This window comes from Molossus molossus, unplaced genomic scaffold (genome assembly GCF_014108415.1).
Source record: "Molossus molossus isolate mMolMol1 unplaced genomic scaffold, mMolMol1.p scaffold_m16_p_18, whole genome shotgun sequence".
In the NCBI taxonomy this organism is placed as follows: domain Eukaryota; kingdom Metazoa; phylum Chordata; class Mammalia; order Chiroptera; family Molossidae; genus Molossus; species Molossus molossus.
In genome coordinates this window covers 67,284,401-67,301,931 of record NW_023425353.1, presented here as the reverse complement: position 1 = coordinate 67,301,931, position 17,531 = coordinate 67,284,401, and the positions used below count along the sequence as shown (strand labels likewise).

Below are 17,531 nucleotides of genomic sequence, written 5' to 3'. Positions count from 1 at the left end.
CTTGTCACTTCTAAGACGAAGCCTTGCCCAGCGTCAGTGACATGCCTGAGACACGGCAGAGGTTCCCCAACAGACCTGTGTCAACGCAGCCGCCCTGTTCCCTCTGCGGGTAGGTCTGCCATCTGGAATCTATTTCAGTTAACGAAGCGACATGTCTAAACATTCCCTCAGATACCAGATGGACGTGTGTGCTGACTGCCCGGGTCTTGTGCAGCAGCGTGGATTTAAAAGATGAAAAGGAGGAATCAGGGATCTCGTTGTTCAGCTCAACGGGACAGTTAAAAATCATTGCACATGCTCCTCACCTCTTCCCCATTTTGCGCGTCGGGACCTGCTGAAGGTAGCCTGGATAAGACTTGGTCCGTTACCGATCAGCTCCTGATTTCTCTCACAACTCTGGAGGCTGCACCGTGTCTGTGCAAAAGCAGATGACCCACTCTGGGAGCGTGCACCGAAGTAACCGCACACGACGCAGGGCCGCTCAGAGGGGTAGTGGTTTACACGGTTAACGCCGTGAGAACGTTTTTCAGATCTCGGGTTTCATCTCCTTGGATGGCTTCTGAAACTGTCTCCTTAAAGAGGAGGGAAAAGCATGTCCTAGCCCCACCTGGTGTTCGCCAAATAAAAAGTGGTTTATTGCATCAGAAACATGATTCGAATCGCAGCCCTGTTTCGTGCTGTGCTGAGTACGGTCCTCTCTTCCAGGGGCCCCCGCCTGCACCTCGACTCTGGTGGTCCTCCGGTTGCTAGGGTCAGCTGTGACCTGTCAGTCCTGGCCACCAGACTTTTGAGTCCCTAAGGGGTAGAATGTGTGTGTCCACATGTTTGTGTCTTGAGCTGGTGACCAGATGAGGTTTAATGAGATTTTTGGAAACACTTAATTCATGAAAACACTAATGTATGGGCTTAAAATTTGTTCAGATCCACAAGAAGCTGGTAATTAAGACGTGTGTGTGTACAGATGTTTTAGTTCCAGAACTGTCGCAAAAACCCAACCTGCGTGTGGGGACTCCACCTGGTAGCTCCCGTTCGCCTCCTCCCCGTCACTCGAGACGCAGCTGTAACAGGTGCAGGGGCCTCTCTTTCCTGGTCTGTACAATGGGGACATTAATCACACTTAACTCAGATCATCGTGGGTGGGACCACATGAGGTCATCTGCACGAAACCCTCACCAGAGTGGACAGCGTGGGGGACAGACACTGTCCGCCCTGTGTGCGGTGAGCTGCCCATAGCACCCGACACACTTGGCTGGGAACACACCTCAACTCCGATCAGAGGGCGTTAAATCAAAGGTCTTAGACAACAAAAAATTAAACAGCCCTGAAAACGGCCCTTAAGAGGATTTGAATGGAAGAGGATGGAATGAAAACCATTTTTTAACAACAGCATGTCGTTTCATTAGACCTAGTTACTTTTATTTTTATTTTTTTTCTTTATTGATTTTCGCGAGAGAGGACAGGAGAGGGAAAGAGATGGAAACATCGATGAGAAAGAACATTGATCGGCCGCCTCCTGCATGCCCCCCACTGGAGATCGGGCCCACAACCCGGGCATGTGCCCTGACCGGGAATCAAACTGGCGACCTCTTGGTGCAGGGTCGACGCTCAGCCACTGAGCCACACCGGCCGGGCTAGACCTCATTCTTAACTCATTTTTAGCAGCAGCTGGTCATTGGGTGACCCCCAACTGTGACTGTGGGGTTTTTGATGCCGTCTCCCTCTCCCCAGACGTGACCTCGAGAGAGAGAGAGAATGTCCTTTCCAACAGAGTCTGGGACAGCACCTTATAACATTAAAAATGCACAAGGACCTTCAAACAATGACATCTGTGTATGTCTCTTTGCACACTGTGCACAAGGTTTATGTGTATTTGTAGTGGGTCCTCTTCCAGGTCCATGTAGTGTACACACTGAATCACACACAGCTGGGCAGGTACGTGAACGGAACCGAGTACCAGAGAACGTGGGTCGGCACCCCGACAGCGCTGTCTGGTTACAGGGAGGTATTGGGAGGTCAGTAAACATCCTCGAAGTTCATCTGAACCTGCGTCATCCCGTAGAATGTTCTACAGCGGTGGAGACCGTCTCTGTAACCCGCGGGGCGACCAGCCCACCGGGGTCCCTGAGCACCTCAGTTGCAGCTCGCGTGACCGAGGAACTGAATGTCAGCTCTCACTTCGCGTTAGGTGCTTGACGTCCAAACAGGCCCGGGTGGCGGGAGGCTGCCCTGCAGCGTGGCCGCGGGACCAGGGGAGGGGCTCACGGGGTTTCGGCAGGAGTCCTTCCTCTTGAGGACGGGGTACTCGCCCACACGTCCTAGGGCTTTGCGTGGTGAACCCTGTTTCTGTCCTTTCCCCCCAGATCTCGAGAACTTTAAGACGAGGACGAGGAGCACGGTGTCCGTCCGCCAAGGCCAGGGCATGGCGCTGCTGTGCGGGCCGCCCGCCCACTCGGGAGGTGAGTACAGGGCTGACGGCCCCTCCGGGCGCCAGCTGCGGCCGTGCCGTCGGCCGAGTCCAGAGCACCTCTGTGCCAAGGGGCTGTTGGCGCTGCCTCCTTCCCGCGGGAGGGGAGGCACACGGCACAGTGAGCGCATGTCCCGCCCCCTGCTGTCACCCGGCTGGAGGGAAGAGGCCCTGAGCTGGTCAGCCTGAGAGTCCTGTCCTGGGCCCAGCGACGTGGCTGAGACCACCCAGGACTTTGCCGGCTGGATTGGGGTAGCAGAAGGCCTTGCTCTGACTCGTGCTGGCCCAGGAAGGGATCAGAACCGGGACGAGCGTCCCATGCCCATGGGGTCCAGGGTCACTTTGTGAAGGTTCCCGGTGGCGAGATCACGGGGAAGGCACTTCCGCGGAGTCCCTGCGGAGCCCACGCACGTGGCTGCCGTGAGCTGAGCGTGCGTGGTCCCCAGACACGTTTCCGCGGGCGTGTGGTCAGGCCGGCTGGGTCTGCAGGGCGCGTTCCAGAACCAAGGGTTTCTCCGATCCTCTCTGCGCCCACACACGGGCGGGGTGACCCCCGGGTGCACTGAGACAGGAGTGGGCCGGGGCAGGCCGGGACTTCAGGGTCTCTGCACCTCAGTGTGGCTTTGCTGGGAGGTGCCGCTCTGCTAACGGTGGCCTGCGTTGCACCAGTCACCCCAGCGGCAGGGACACTGAGAATCGGTGTTTTATCAGATGCGTGAGGGCCCTGAAGAAGACCATCATTTCATCCATCGGGGGTTCGGAGAGAGGCTGTGCGGGCGCTTGGAAGGCCCCGTGCCTGTGCGGCAGGGTGGACATCACGGAAAGGCTCAGGTGCGCCGAGCTCGCGGGCCGGGACGTTTGTCAGGGCGCCACCGAGTCTGTGGTGACGACAGACGGATACACTCCTCTCAGGAATTCTGGCTGAAGTCCAAGTTCATGTCTGCTACCCTTGTGACGGCCCTGACTTTCTGTTTGGCTTGATGCATGGTTGAAGAAGACACTTTAAACCGAGCATTTGAGAACACCCTTTTACTTCCGTCCTGTATGCAAAGGGGCACTTTCTCTTCCAACAGGACGTAGCGGTGAGCAAAATTAGCGAAGGTTTGCTCCTCAAGCACAGTGGATATAAAAGAGGATGTGGAGCCCGACCGCTGTGGCTCAGGGGTTGAGTGTTGACCCTGCACCAAGAGGTCGCCGGTTCGATTCCCGGTCAGGGCACATGCCCAGGTTGTAGGCCTGATCCCCAGTGGGCGGCATGCAGGAGGCGGCCAATTGATGTTCTCTCTCATCGATGTTTCTCTCTCTCTCTCAATTTAATCAATAAACAGAAAAATATATATATATACATTAGAAAAAGGTAGGTGGGGGAGGCACACGCCCCTCCAGGTCTGGGTCAAGGCCATGGGGTCTGCAGGGGTTCTGGCTTTTGAAGACCTCGAGAATCCAGACTCGATGTTTGGAGTCTGTGTTCTAGAAGTGGGTCTCTTCACTTGCCCTTGAAGTTAGGGTCAGACACCTTAAATGCGGGGTCCCAGACCTGGGCACTGTGCCGGCCCCAGGCTCTGCTCCAGGTCATGATCTGATACCTAGAAATTCTGGGCGCTGCCCTCTGGTTAGCTCTGAAGGCGACAGGTCAAGGCAAAGCTGTCAGATCCTCCAAGTGCTGTCTTCACGTAGCACTAACGCCGCAGACGCTGACACAGGAACCGAGTGTATGTGTGCCCTCGAAGTCCGGCCCCTGAGCTGAGGGAACCGGTTCACTGGGTGGACGCGGTTAAAGGATAGCTCCGACAGCTACCCTGCCCTTCTCGATGGGGTCACAACGGGAGACCTTGCTGACCTGTCCTGCAGGCTCCGTCCCAGCATCAGGCTTACAAGGCTGGTAACTCAGACCTCACCCTGCAGGTGTGTTGAGAGCAAGGACCCCGCTGTCCGGCATAGTGATAACTCTGGGAAAGATGCCCCCCGGTCCCTGCACCCTCCGCTCCCCACAGAGAAATGCAGCAGCCCCTCCCTAGACCTGGCGGGGCTGCGCTGACATCCCACAGCCTGAGGCAGAGGAAGGGAGGTGCGGCTCAGACTGGCTGCTAGAGGCTGTGTGGCTCCCACGCCAGGCGGGCAGGCGGGGCCCTGCGGGAAGGGTCAGCCTGGCTGTCGGAGGGGGACCGAGCGCTGCAGACGCTGTGGCTGGAACCCGGGGTCCATTTCAGCGCCGGGCAGCCGGGCTCCTGAGGCCCACGCGCAGGCGGGCAGCAGTCGGTCTACCTGGAAGCGTCCGGTCAGCAGGCCTTGCCAGGCGCCCCCGTCTCTGTGGGCGTCTCCGTCACCTCTGGTTCAGATGCCGTGTCACTGCCTGGACGGCACGGTTGAATCTTAGCCGGCACCACGAGGGACTCGCTGCGGGGCTCGGGGGGCCCTGGCGGTGCTTCCTGGGAGAACCAGTCACTGCAGCTCAGGTCCCCTCGGCTCCCGAGGCCACTGGACCGCAGGGCCCAGGACCCTGTGCCCAGCTCCCACTGCCGGGGACCGGGCTGAGGTCCCGAGGCCCCTCCTTCCGGCCCGTGAGCATCACGTGTGAAATCCTCGCGCGCCGCCCGCAGAGGTCTCTGTCCCCACGTCCCTCCGTCCCTCTGTCTCCGGGAGCCTCGGTCCTCAGAATGTGGTGCATGGCAGCCCCTCGCCTCACGGGGGGGGGGGGGGGGGATAAAAAGCAGAATCTCAGGCCACACGCAGGGCCCATGGAATCAGAATTCAGAGTTTAGCAAGATTTCCAAGTGATTCGTATGAACACTCACACACACACTCACACCCACACACACTCACACACATGCACACTCACACACATGCACACTCACACACATGCACACTCACACACGCACACTCTCACCCACACTCACACCCACACACACTCACACACATGCACACTCACACACATGCACACTCTCACACACACTCACACTCACACATGCACACTCTCATACTCTCACAAACATTCACACTCATATTTTCACACATACTCACATACACACACACATTCACTCACACACATATACACACACATGCATAGTCACACACATTCACACATGTTCACACTCACATATTCTCACACACATGTACACACATGTTCACACTCACATACCCTCTCACACACATTCACTCACACACGTGCACACATACACACACTATCACACACATATTCTCTCAGACACACACACACACTCACACAACATACACACCAACTCTGGCCAGGGGTGGGCAGGACATCAAAGCATCACCAGGGCAACATGGTAAAGCCGTAGGTACCTGCCCTTTTCCCCAAGGATGTTTTGACCCGGGAATCTGGGGGCGGTTCCCCAAAACCGTGTGGTAGACTCCGCGGCAGCAGGAGAGTAGACCCGCCCACCTGGTCACCTCCGGAAGCAGCCGGGCGGGCGCAGCGGCTGAGCCAGGCGCCGTGGTCACTCCGCCCAGGCAGGAGGTGGTCCCTGTGCCAAACCCACACTGCAGGGAACTTCAGGTGGAGTCACCTGTGGCTGTCCCGCTGCCCTCCTGCACCTATGGTTGGTGACGAGGGCGATGAAGGACGCTTTTTCTCCTATCAGAAGCGGCGGGTCCGCGCGGCTGTTCCACGCCGCGGTGGAAGTCGGGCCTCCTGGGTCCAGACAGCCCGTGATTCTGAGTCTGAGGCTACTGCATTGTTGGGCTTACAGAAACCGGCCATCACTGCCATCATTCGTCACTTTCACACAGACCACATCCCACTCACGTTCCGTCCCGCTCACGGGCGTCGGACACAGGGACCTCGCCGCAGGTGTGCGGGGTCCATGCGGTGTCCGTGACGCTTTCGTTCACGTTGCGTGACCTCTTCTCCTCGAGGCGACCCTGTGAGAATGAGGACGTGTGTTTCCTAGAGAAAGAAATCAAAGCAGAGAGTCAGGGGGTGTCGCTCACGAGTCAGTAGTGGGGCACCCCTGCCTGGACCGTGGGTCCTTTTCTCAGTCAGGAGAACACGCCCGGCTCAGTTAGATGTGGATTTCTTCAGACGGGGGTTCCGGCTCACGCATAGTTTTACAGTCACCCCAGGTGATTCCAGCACGCAGCCAGGGTGGACCCCTGTGATCCAGGACGCAGCCAGGGTGGACCCCTGTGATCCAGGACGCAGGTGGGGTGGACCCCTGTGATTCCAGGACACAGCCAGGGTGGACCCCTGTGATCCAGGACGCAGCCAGGGTGGACCCCTGTGATCCAGGACACAGGCGGGGTGGACACCTGTGATTCCAGCGCGCAAGGTGGCTCCGAGCTTCCTGCTGAGTGCAGACGCGCAGGCAGGCCACTGGGCCAGGACTCACCCTGCTGGGCCAGAGTGGGGTCCTCTCTGTCCAGAATAATCCCAAGGCGTCCCGTTCTAGCCAGCCAGCCCACTCCGCCTAGCTCCCCACACCCTGCCTTATTCCTTCCCTGCCCGAGTGGCCCCTGCTGACCAAATGCCCCCCATGTTGTCAGAGCCCAGACACCTTGCCCTCGTGTCTCACCAGGGCTGCCCAGACCATGCCCCCCAGCTCCGAACCTCAGCGCACAACCCGCCACCCTGTGGATTTCAAGTACTGCTGACATCTAGGAGGTCCGCAACGGGACCCCGCCCCATGTCAGAACCTCTTGGCTATGGACGTCCTGCTGGCCGGGATTTGTTGCTCTCAGATTCGGACAGCTGGCCGCCTTCCTCCGGAAGCAGTCCCTCCGCTTCTAATGTGTCCCCTCTGCTCTTGGTCAGTGAGGCTGGAGGCACGTCTCCTTCCCCGCATGTTGGCTCCCAGCAGACTCACACCCTGCACAGTGTGAGGCCGCCAAATGGACCCCGCTTGTCTGGGCACCTCCCGAGGGGCCTCGAGGGTACGAGGACATGAATGTGGCAGCACTGTGCCCAGCTGACACCTCCAAACCTTGTATCGGTTACGCTTGGTTTGAGGTTTTTCATTTACTTAAACTTCCAGCTCAAGTTAAGTCAGAAGACAGCGTCCTTTTGGAAGAGATGATTCTTGGTTTATGCTCCTTGGCAACATCTTTGGGGGCAAATATTTTTCAGAACAGCCCCCTGAGAGGGTCGCATGGAATTTGTCTCTGCTGGTGACAAAGACCTGTCCCGCGTGGCACCGCAGCTCTATGGACATGCTGACTCGCCCTCCCGGTGACCTCTGGAGATGGCCCCTGACGCGCCCCGTGGCCTTCTCGTTGGCCAAGCCCGGTAGCTCCTCACGGGCTCCTCCCCCGCGCGGACGGTACCTTCTGCGGCGGGTGCCTGGCTCCCCGCGTCCCTGAGATGAGACCGAGCATGGAGTAGACCAGGAGTTTTAAAAAGTGCTGAGATTTGTTTAACACACTGAAGAATGTGGTCTTCACCTACTTAGACGGCATTTCTACAAAAGTGAAATTTGGTACTTTTCAATCATTATGAAAATGCACGGTCACTTAGTTGCCATGGAAGTTCGCAGGGAATTGCGCTCCCAGGGGCTGAGTAGTCTCCTCTGCTGGTGGCAGGGAGGACCTGGGGATCCTGCACAAGGGAGGCCAGGAGGCCCGGGACCCCCCAGGCATCTTGTTCTGCGCGTGTGTGTGGAGTGAGGGCAGGTGCCTGGAGATAGACCCAGTTCTAAAAACTCTTAAATTGCCCGGCCGGCGTGGCTCCGTGGTTGACGTCGACCCTGCACCAAGAAGCCGCCGGTTCGATTCCCGGTCAGGGCACAGGCCCAGGTTGTGGGCTGATCCCCAGTGGGGGGCGTGCAGGAGGCGGCCGATCGATGTTCTCTCTCATCGATGTTTCTCTCTCTCTCTCCTGCTCCCTCTCTCTCTCTAAAATCCATAAAGAAAAAAATATTCTTCATATGTAAATAAATAAAACCTCTTAAACTGCAAATGATAAGCAATAGCCTTGGGGCGCGGGTCCTTGTTAGGGTACCACTAAGTGCGCTCGGTGCCCATCATAGAACCCAAGAAGCGACGCGTCTGAGGGAGGCCTTACCTCCTGCCGCTCATTTCAAAACCCACAGGCGAGCCGTCCGTTAAGGCCGACCTCGGGGCCAGTGATTCCAAAGAGTCTCGGTCCTGAGGCGGAAGGTGGGTGCCTGCCGTCTGGACTTGGAACCCTAGAAAATAGGGTTTTAAATGCCATTCAGGGGGGTACCATCGAAACCCTAGGTCTGTCCCATCCCTCAAGAACAGTAGGGGTCAGCCAGAGTCGGGCCGACCCTCTTGGGGTATTGCTTTGATGGAAATGCATGGTGCGCCCCACTTCCGAGCCACGGAGCTTCTACAGCCAGGCAGAGGGTGTCTGTTCCGACGAGCGCGGGTTCACCGGCGCGGGGCGGCGCGGTGTCTTGTTCTGTGTGAGCCCTCCTGAGACGGTGGCGCTGCTCCTCGGTCCTGGCCTTGAAACGACACAGCCGGACTCTTTAGTCTGAAATGTGAGGAGCTGATTCCTCCCTTTCTCTCCCACTTCCGTCAGGGGGGCTGGCGGCTGCGTCGGCCCAGAGCAGTGGGCCCCTTCGGAAGACGAAGGTCGGTCCACTCGGGAAGCTCCCGTCTCTCGCCCACTGAGCAGAGAAAAGGGCCACAGTGACCGGGAACTGCTTGTTGTCAGCTGTCCGGCCCGAGTGGCCGGGTGGGGTGTTTCCTCTCGGGAAGAGAGGACCTGGGATTATTTCTTCTTTCCACACCCCAGACGGGCTCGCTCCCTGGGCCCCGAGGCGCTGAGCTCAAAGAAAACAGCAACGAAGGACAGAGGCGTCAGGCATGTCCGGAGAGCGTCCGGCCTCCCCCTCCAGGTGGGACCAGAGACCTGAGGCGACTCGTTCTGACGCTCAGTAGCGATGCTGCTGGAGGCTCGGTGCCAAGGGCACACGCGGGGGGAGAACGTGAGCGCGTGTTCCCGCCGGCATCCCTGGTGGCAGACGTGCCCACACCTCGTGCACCTGAGCCCCCAGGTTCGTCTGAGTTCCAAGAAGTGTTCCCCGGGCGGCGCCTGTGGCTTTCCACCTCGGGTCTCCCTCGAGTCCTGGGAAGAGGGACGTGGACGCTGTTTTCGTATTTACGGCAAGTCCCAGGCCGTAGCTTAGGAACAGGCTCAGCAACTTGATAAATACCAGTTAATCGAATGTCTTTGCGTCCAAGTAACCCTAAAGATTATTTAATTAAGAAAGAAAAAAACGGCAGAAATAAATTTCAAGCAGTTCTTTCTCTGCTTCCTCTTTTCCTTTGGCACAACTGTCCCCACGTTCTTTATTTGGCAGAAACCAAGGGTCTTCGTTAATTAACGATGGGCCTAACTGCCCGGCTCTCTCCTGACAGTCACTTGACTCGACGGCAGGCATTATCTGAGGGTATTTGTGGATGGATTTAAGTCCGAGTTGGGAATGTATTTTCTTTTTAAACATCAGGAAAAAAAATCGAAGAGATTATCTCTTGGTTTGATCCTCAGAACTGGAGGTCCATTGATCCGTCGGAGTGAGGGCCAAACACATTAGCCTGAAAAGGAGAAAGATTTGAACGTGGGGTTGGAGCCACACAGCCCAGTGAGCTGCAACCTGGTCCCTCTGCAGAGTCCGCCAGGGCCGGGTTTCCCGGTGGAGTCGTCCTGCCTGGGGGCGGCACCGGGGGCGCTGTGTTGGGACCCAGGTGTCAGCTGGGGTGTGAAGAGTCGGGGGATGGGAAAGCACACTGTATGCCCTGGAGCGCGGCTGCAGACGTAGCGGCCAGAACAGAGCACATGACCGACACCGATCTGTCACCAGGTGACCCAGCGGACAGTCACACCAGGGTCACGGGGCCGCTGTGGTTTCGCCCGCTGGAAACATACCCTCTGAACCTCACCTTTCGGCTGGAAGGAAGTGAGCAGCCCTTGGGATGTGCTTTTAGCAGCAACCGGTGTTCTGTCTGCCCAGAGCACCGCAGAGAACTGAGCAGGATAATGCTGCAGTCTGAGGAGGAGGACGTGCTGCCCGCGTCCCGGAACGGGGCAAGCAGCCCGCTGGGGAGCTCAGGCACTGAAAGCTGGAAGTGGGGTGTTCACGTGGCCAGGAGCTTGTTCTGAGCATGACCGCGCTGCTGAGAAGGGGCTAGTTTCTACCTCCTTCCGTTAACTGTCAGACACTTGGGAAGAAAGCGACTCCAGTTACCTGTGGTAGGCCAGCCAACGACCAGAGAAAACGATGCACTGGGCAACGTCAAGTTCATGCTCGGGAGCAAAGGAAGAGATGGCGGCGGTTTGTCTGCAGGCGGGATGATGGCGCCCGACGCTGTCATCGCGGATCCTGAGTGGAAAGTAACTGAACTCGGCGGCGGCTGCTCCCCCGGGACCCACAATTCGGACAGAGAGCTTCGTCCACCAGTTGCGCTGACCCGAGTTCACACTCAGGATTGTGACACTGGAGACGCACAGAGAACGTACAAACGTCCAAGGGCGCTGGTCACGGTTTCGCAAAGGGACCGGCTCGCCTACATCGGCGCCGGAACCGTGCCGCTGGAAGGGCGGGCAGTGGGGAGGGCATGTTCCAGAACCATCCGCAGGCTCGCCACCTGCTGAGGGAGGTGTTCTGGGGTCTGTCCGGCCGCTGCTCCCCCAAGCAGCACGGAGCCCGGGAATCACCCCGGGTGGCCGCGCTGCTGCAGGGGTGTTCGCAGCGCAGGTCACACCTGTCCGCAGATTCAGCTTTGCCTTTGGCAAGGATACTCCCGACTCTGGAAAATAAGAGGGGGCTGGTGTAAGTGTCTGTCTCCGCCTGTGGCTCCCGCTGGGGCAGAACGCAGTCGCCCGCCACGCCCCTGCGGCAGCACCGCCTGCGGGGCGACAGGGCGACAGCCTGCGGCCTGCTGCTGGCCCCTGCTCCGTCCGCGGGCCACACCCCTTATCCGCGCGCAGGCCCAGGGGCTCAGAGGTGGCGAGAGACTGGGACGGGCCCTCCGGCGTCTGTGAATGGCTTCGAGGTTGAAGAGAGGAGATCGCTCTGTAAAAGTCAAAGTGTGGACGTTTGGCAGGACCCCCAGAAGCCGGAATTGCTGTCCCCGTGGCAGCCATAGGAGTGAGCGTGGCCTCTCTCGCTTGGGACCGAGAGGTCCGGTGGTCACGCTGGGATGTGTGCTCCGGAGGGCAGGCTGGGCGGGCGACCGGCTCAGTGATCCGAGCGTGTGAACAGGACGTGCTGCGGACAGAAGCTGCCCGGAGCCCAGCCCGGGGCTGCAGGGTGAGAGTCAGCGGAGGGCGGGCGGGCGGGAGGCACTGCGCTTACAACAAGAAGGCACAGGCCTGGAGCGGGCGGGGGAGCCGGCGGGGTCTGGCCGCCAGGGGAAGGCCAGGTGGTGGGACCCCAGAGGGACGGACCCCCGGAGGGACAGGGAGAGGACACATCTCAGCCGGGATGTAGGCAGAGAGGAGGCTCTGGGCTGTTCTTAAAGATCTAGATGTTTTTCTGGACAGAAATGAGCAATGGCTGCGGGTTCTTTCGGTAGCATTTTGAGGTAGGAGGCGGCTGGGGTGGGGGCCGTGTCCGGTGGGTTTCCGGCAGCCAGGGCTGATGATTATTTCCAGCTTTGCATATAAAAAGACAAACAAACAAAATCGAAGTTCTAGCCAGACTACAAAGGCAGCCATCGGAGATCTGCTTGAAGGAGGAGCTGTAATCAGAGCACACAGTCCAACTGGACAATGAGGGTCGGAGACTGTCCGTTCTGGGCGCTGCAGCAGCCCTCGGGTCTCCGGTTCTGGAGGCTGGAGGTCTGAGGTCAGGGCCGGCGGGGCCAGGGGCCAGGACCCCAGGGAGCTCTGTGGGGCCTCTTCCCTAAGCGCACAACCCCCCGAGGTGGCTCCGCCCTCAGCACCTGACCACCTCCCTGGGGCCCCGCCTCCCAGCACCGTAACCTTTGGGGTTAGGGTCTCACTCAACATGTGAATTTGTGGGGACACACGTGTTCACTCTAGGGCAGAGACTCATGACGAAAGACCTAAGTCCGCAACAGGGAAGACAGAGAGGATGTCTTTAAAGGCACCCAGTACTCTAAGTCTGTATCAAACATACTCAGCTCTGGGCATCAGCTCTGGCATCTGGTAACTGTCTCCTTACTGTGAGAAACATTTTTTCTAAGAAAACCAGAGAAGGTGTCTCAGCAGACTTACCACCATCACACACACACACGTGCACACACACACGTGCACACACACCATCTTTTTCTCACTTCCCAGATCGGTAGGAAATCACCCACCCCACTGAACGCTCCACAGAGAAAGAGGCGGACCTGGCGGACTTGCGGTGGCCCGAGGAAGGGACAGCAGTTCTCCCTGAGGTGGGGACTCAAGCAATGCTGTGTCTCAGGTCCTCAGAATCTTAGTCACTGGTGAGCCGGACACCAGCCGAGTGGGAGGAAGTGGCCATCAAATTGCCCGAAACGTCAGGTCGCACATGGGGATTCTGGGACCCCCGGCGGGCAGTTTGAGGGAATCAAGGGATACGCCCACGTTTGGTTGCTGAACCCAGGACCTGGACAGAAGCGCCGCCAGCGTTAATAGACGGAGTCACATAAAGATTCTCCCCCATCATGGTCACCTAAGAAAACACTCATTGAGAGAGCAGAGAGCAGAGCCCTGGCCGGTCTGGCTCAGCGGTTAGAGCGTCGGCCTGTGCACCCGAGAGACCCGGGATTGGTTCCCGCTAAGGGCACGTACCTCGGTTGCATTTTGTCCCCGGCCCCAGTTGGGGTCCTGGGGTCCTGTGGGTGGCAACCACTCCATGCATCTCTCTCGCATGATGCTTCTCTCTCTCTTCCCCCCTCTCTCCCTCCCGCTCAATCTGAGGATAAATGTAAAAATGTCCTCGGGTGAGGGTAAAAAGGAAAAGAGAAAGGGGAAGGGGAGGGTCAGCCATTGCCTCCCAGGGTGCAAAGCCAACACGAAATGCACACGGAAGAGACACCAGAAGAAAACACAATAAAATTAAAAGGTGCAGCTTCCTGGCGCTTTTAGCCAAGACAAGGGAAGTGAGAGCCCGCATGTGGGACAAAGGCCCGGAGAAGAGGGTGGACATGGACCCAGACGGGACGGAATCCAGGCTGTGGTGCAGACTCAGCGACAAGCCAGATGAACGCTGCGGGACGGAAGCCGTGATGACCATGACTGAGTGAGTGGGTTTGTTTTTTTACTGCAAGAGGAAAGAATAATGACCAGAGAGCTTTGTAAACATGGGACTCCGGGAGTGAAGATCTAATCTGCACGGAATCAGTGTCATTGGCACACAGATTGGATCCGTGTACGCACGCTATTTATTTCATGTGATGGCGTACTTACAATTTCATGTCGCTGCTTTTGTCTTTGAACAGGGGACGCACGTGGTGCGCTCTCCTCTCCGAGAGGGAGCCAGCGTTCTCACCATAGTCTGTGTTTACAATGAGAGGGAATTTGGGTCTGGGCAGAGAGAAGGCAGAACATGCGTCCTCCAAGTTGCTGGGGACAGTTAAACCAAGAAATGTTCACCTCTCAGCCAACAGCCAAAAATAAAGGTGAGCAAATCAGCATACATGTTAAAGTTCACGAAAAGGCATATAACCCACGACAGAAAACATAAAGAGGTCTAAATTCCATAGGAAAATGGAGAGCGTTAGATAGAGTTGAAAACCTGCAATTTATCCAAAACACAACAACACGTATTTTAAAATAAAATATCTGTTCTCTCAAAAAATAGGTTTCATTTCTGTTTGCAAGGTACACCTTTTAATTTTAGACTAGGTTAAGAATATCACTGTACAAAGTTGGAGCTAAAACAGCAGGGTCGTGATACTGGTGCATTACTCAGTTTACCCCGTAAATGAGGGATTTGGGAGAAGAAAGGAGGGTGAAATTATTAGTTTGGGACCAAGTGTGATCAACATGCAAAGACATTAAACCAGGAAGAGAGATTTTTTATTGTTAAAAAGGCACAAACCACAGTGAAGACATACCAGTCATATTGTTATAAACACCATACGGTATAAGGTCAAATTTGTAATGCTAAAAATGTGGAAATACACAGAGAAATGACAAGAGCACGTTTATTTTTAACTTGACAGGCTAAGTAAATAGAAGTAAGAATACAAACACTTGAATAATGAAATAATAAATAATATATATTCATGTAGCTTCTATTCAAGTGTCTGTGTAATGCTTATTGTAGTTGATTATACATTAATCCAAAAAACAGAAAACATTTAAATAAGTAGATATTACTTTCTGCCATGATGTAGTTAAACTGGACATTATAAATCAGCTTCATGCAGCAACAATATCCACAATTAAAAAATAAAATCAACACATGGCCACATCAGGTTAGTTTTGTGATACTTATTGAGCCAAAACAAAAAGAAGAACCAAAACCATATGCATAGATGTTTCGAAAATGAAAGGCATGAGAACAGATATATCTACACTTAGGGAATTTATGAAAAGTATTCTCTGAAGCAAATTAATAACCTTACATTTATTAAGCAAGAAATTCTGGAAATAACCATCAATGAACTAAGTATTCACCTCCTTCAATTGAAAAAGCACACACAACAAGCTATAGGAGGTAAAAGGAAAGAGAAAACGGTCTAAATTCGTGAATTTGGAGCAGGAACCTGAGAGTCTTCAGAGAGAGAGAGAAAAAAGTGCACGTACTTTGTCTCCAAACCTAATTGAGAACAAACGAGAGAAATACAAATGCACACAATTAGAATTAAAAAGAGCACATCGTTTTGCAGATAAGATGTAAAGTCATAAGAGAAAACTAAATTCAACCCTTGGATCATGTGAACATCTGGATGAAATGAGCGATCTACTGGAAATGGAGAAATAACAAAACTGAACCAAGAAAATACCAGAACAGACCGATGATTGCGGAAGACCGGTGACCGTTGTCAAGAATGACTTTGTCTAAGAGCTCTGGGCTATGAAATGGGTAAAGAAATTCTTGGAGATGTTTGGGGTAATTCTCTTGCAGTGAGTTGGTGCAGAGCAGACGGGATGAAAAGCTCCCACCGGTTCAGGGATGAGTCTAAGCCTGGCACCCGACCCCGGGAGGTAGCCGAAGGGAAGCGATGCCCCCACGGATGAGAAACATATCGTGGGCCTCGAATGTCAGGATGACAGGCACTGTTTTCGATGCTTTACATACGTTATCTAATTGAATTCTTACCACAGCCTGGAGATCCCGGAGGTGCCGTGTACCCCCTTTGGTAGATGACAACACCCCTGAGACATTGCCTGTGTAAATATGAACCACCCCAGCCATCCGTGAGCTACCATTTGGGGACGTGTACCCAAAATGGGGGAGAAGTTTGAAAAGTACAGGTAACTCAAAAGGCCAAAAGGAGGACTCGCTTACACCCTTCTCACATTCGAGGTTAAAAACAAAGTTATGAACCAAAATCATCATGAGCCTGAGGAAGAGGCTTCTATTTCCTGCAGAGGGGGAGAGACAAGTCCTCATTCATCAGGGCTGACAATTACTGAAGCTGACTGAATTGCACCGTTATCGCGACTTTTGTCATTGGGATATGTTTGAAAATTCCCGTAACAAAACGGTGAAAAGCCTCAGTGTGTGGTTGGGCTTAGTGACCTCCAAGGTTGCTCCTGGCTCCCGTTGTAGGACAGGGTTCTCCATCATTACTTACCTCCTTCTCCGAAAAGGCATTTTCTCTCCAGCCTCCGGGCCGGGAGCTGTCTGCGTCCCGGCAGCTTCTCCCGGGCGTGGACCCGTGCGTCTCCGCAAACCACACAGCTGGTTCCTTACTTACTGTCCATCTGAAGATAGTCTGGATACCCGCCTGAAAGTAGCTGCCCCTGCCCCCTGCCTTGGAGACGGTCGGCAGGGAAAAGCCTGCGCCGGGGTCAGTCATCCGATTGCTGCTGCCCAGCGGTTCTGCGTCCCCAGGGCAGGCCCTCCGGGCTGCTGGGCCAGGGGCCGGATCAGTCATCCGATCGCTGCTGCCCAGCGGTTCTGCGTCCCCAGGGCAGGCCCTCCGGGCTGCTGGGCCAGGCGCCGGGATCAGTCATCCGATTGCTGCTGCCCGAGTGGTTCTGCGTCCCCAGGGCAGGCCCTCCGGGCTGCTGGGCAGGGGCCGGGGTCAGTCATCCGATTGCTGCTGCCCGAGTGGTCCTGCGTCCCCAGGGCAGGCCCTCCGGGCTGCTGGGCCAGGGGCCGGGGTCAGTCATCCGATTGCTGCTGCCCGAGCGGTTCTGCGTCCCCAGGGCAGGCCCTCCGGGCTGCTGGGCCAGGGGCCGGGATCAGTCATCCGATTGCTGCTGCCCAGCGGTTCTGCGTCCCCAGGGCAGGCCCTCCGGGCTGCTGGGCCAGGGGCCGGGGTCAGTCATCCGATCGCTGCTGCCCAGCGGTTCTGCGTCCCCAGGGCAGGCCCTCCGGGCTGCTGGGCCAGGGGCCGGATCAGTCATCCGATCGCTGCTGCCCAGCGGTTCTGCGTCCCCAGGGCAGGCCCTCCGGGCTGCTGGGCCAGGGGCCGGGATCAGTCATCCGATTGCTGCTGCCCAGCGGTTCTGCGTCCCCAGGGCAGGCCCTCCGGGCTGCTGGGCCAGGGGCCGGATCAGTCATCCGATCGCTGCTGCCCAGCGGTTCTGCGTCCCCAGGGCAGGCCCTCCGGGCTGCTGGGCCAGGGGCCGGGATCAGTCATCCGATTGCTGCTGCCCAGCGGTTCTGCGTCCCCAGGGCAGGCCCTCCGGGCTGCTGGGCCAGGGGCCGGGGTCAGTCATCCGATCGCTGCTGCCCAGCGGTTTCTGCGTCCCCAGGGCAGGCCCTCCGGGCTGCTGGGCCAGGGGCCGGATCAGTCATCCGATCGCTGCTGCCCAGCGGTTCTGCGTCCCCAGGGCAGGCCCTCCGGGCTGCTGGGCCGGGGCCGGGATCAGTCATCCGATTGCTGCTGCCCAGCGGTTCTGCGTCCCCAGGGCAGGCCCTCCGGGCTGCTGGGCCAGGGGCCGGGGTCAGTCATCCGATCGCTGCTGCCCAGCGGTTCTGCGTCCCCAGGGCAGGCCCTCCGGGCTGCTGGGCCAGGGGCCGGATCA

The 17,531-nt window shown here is 56.8% G+C and overlaps 1 protein-coding gene across 1 annotated transcript in view; it reads left to right on the top strand.

The window, feature by feature from the left end:
• Nucleotides 1-17,531, top strand: part of CNTN4 (contactin 4) — a 342,255-nt gene that overhangs the window by 153,573 nt on the left and 171,151 nt on the right. Inside the window, exon 4 of the mRNA XM_036267473.1 lies at nt 2,361-2,456. Coding sequence (XP_036123366.1) covers nt 2,361-2,456 — 96 coding nt within the window. The remainder of the gene's footprint in view (nt 1-2,360; nt 2,457-17,531) is intronic.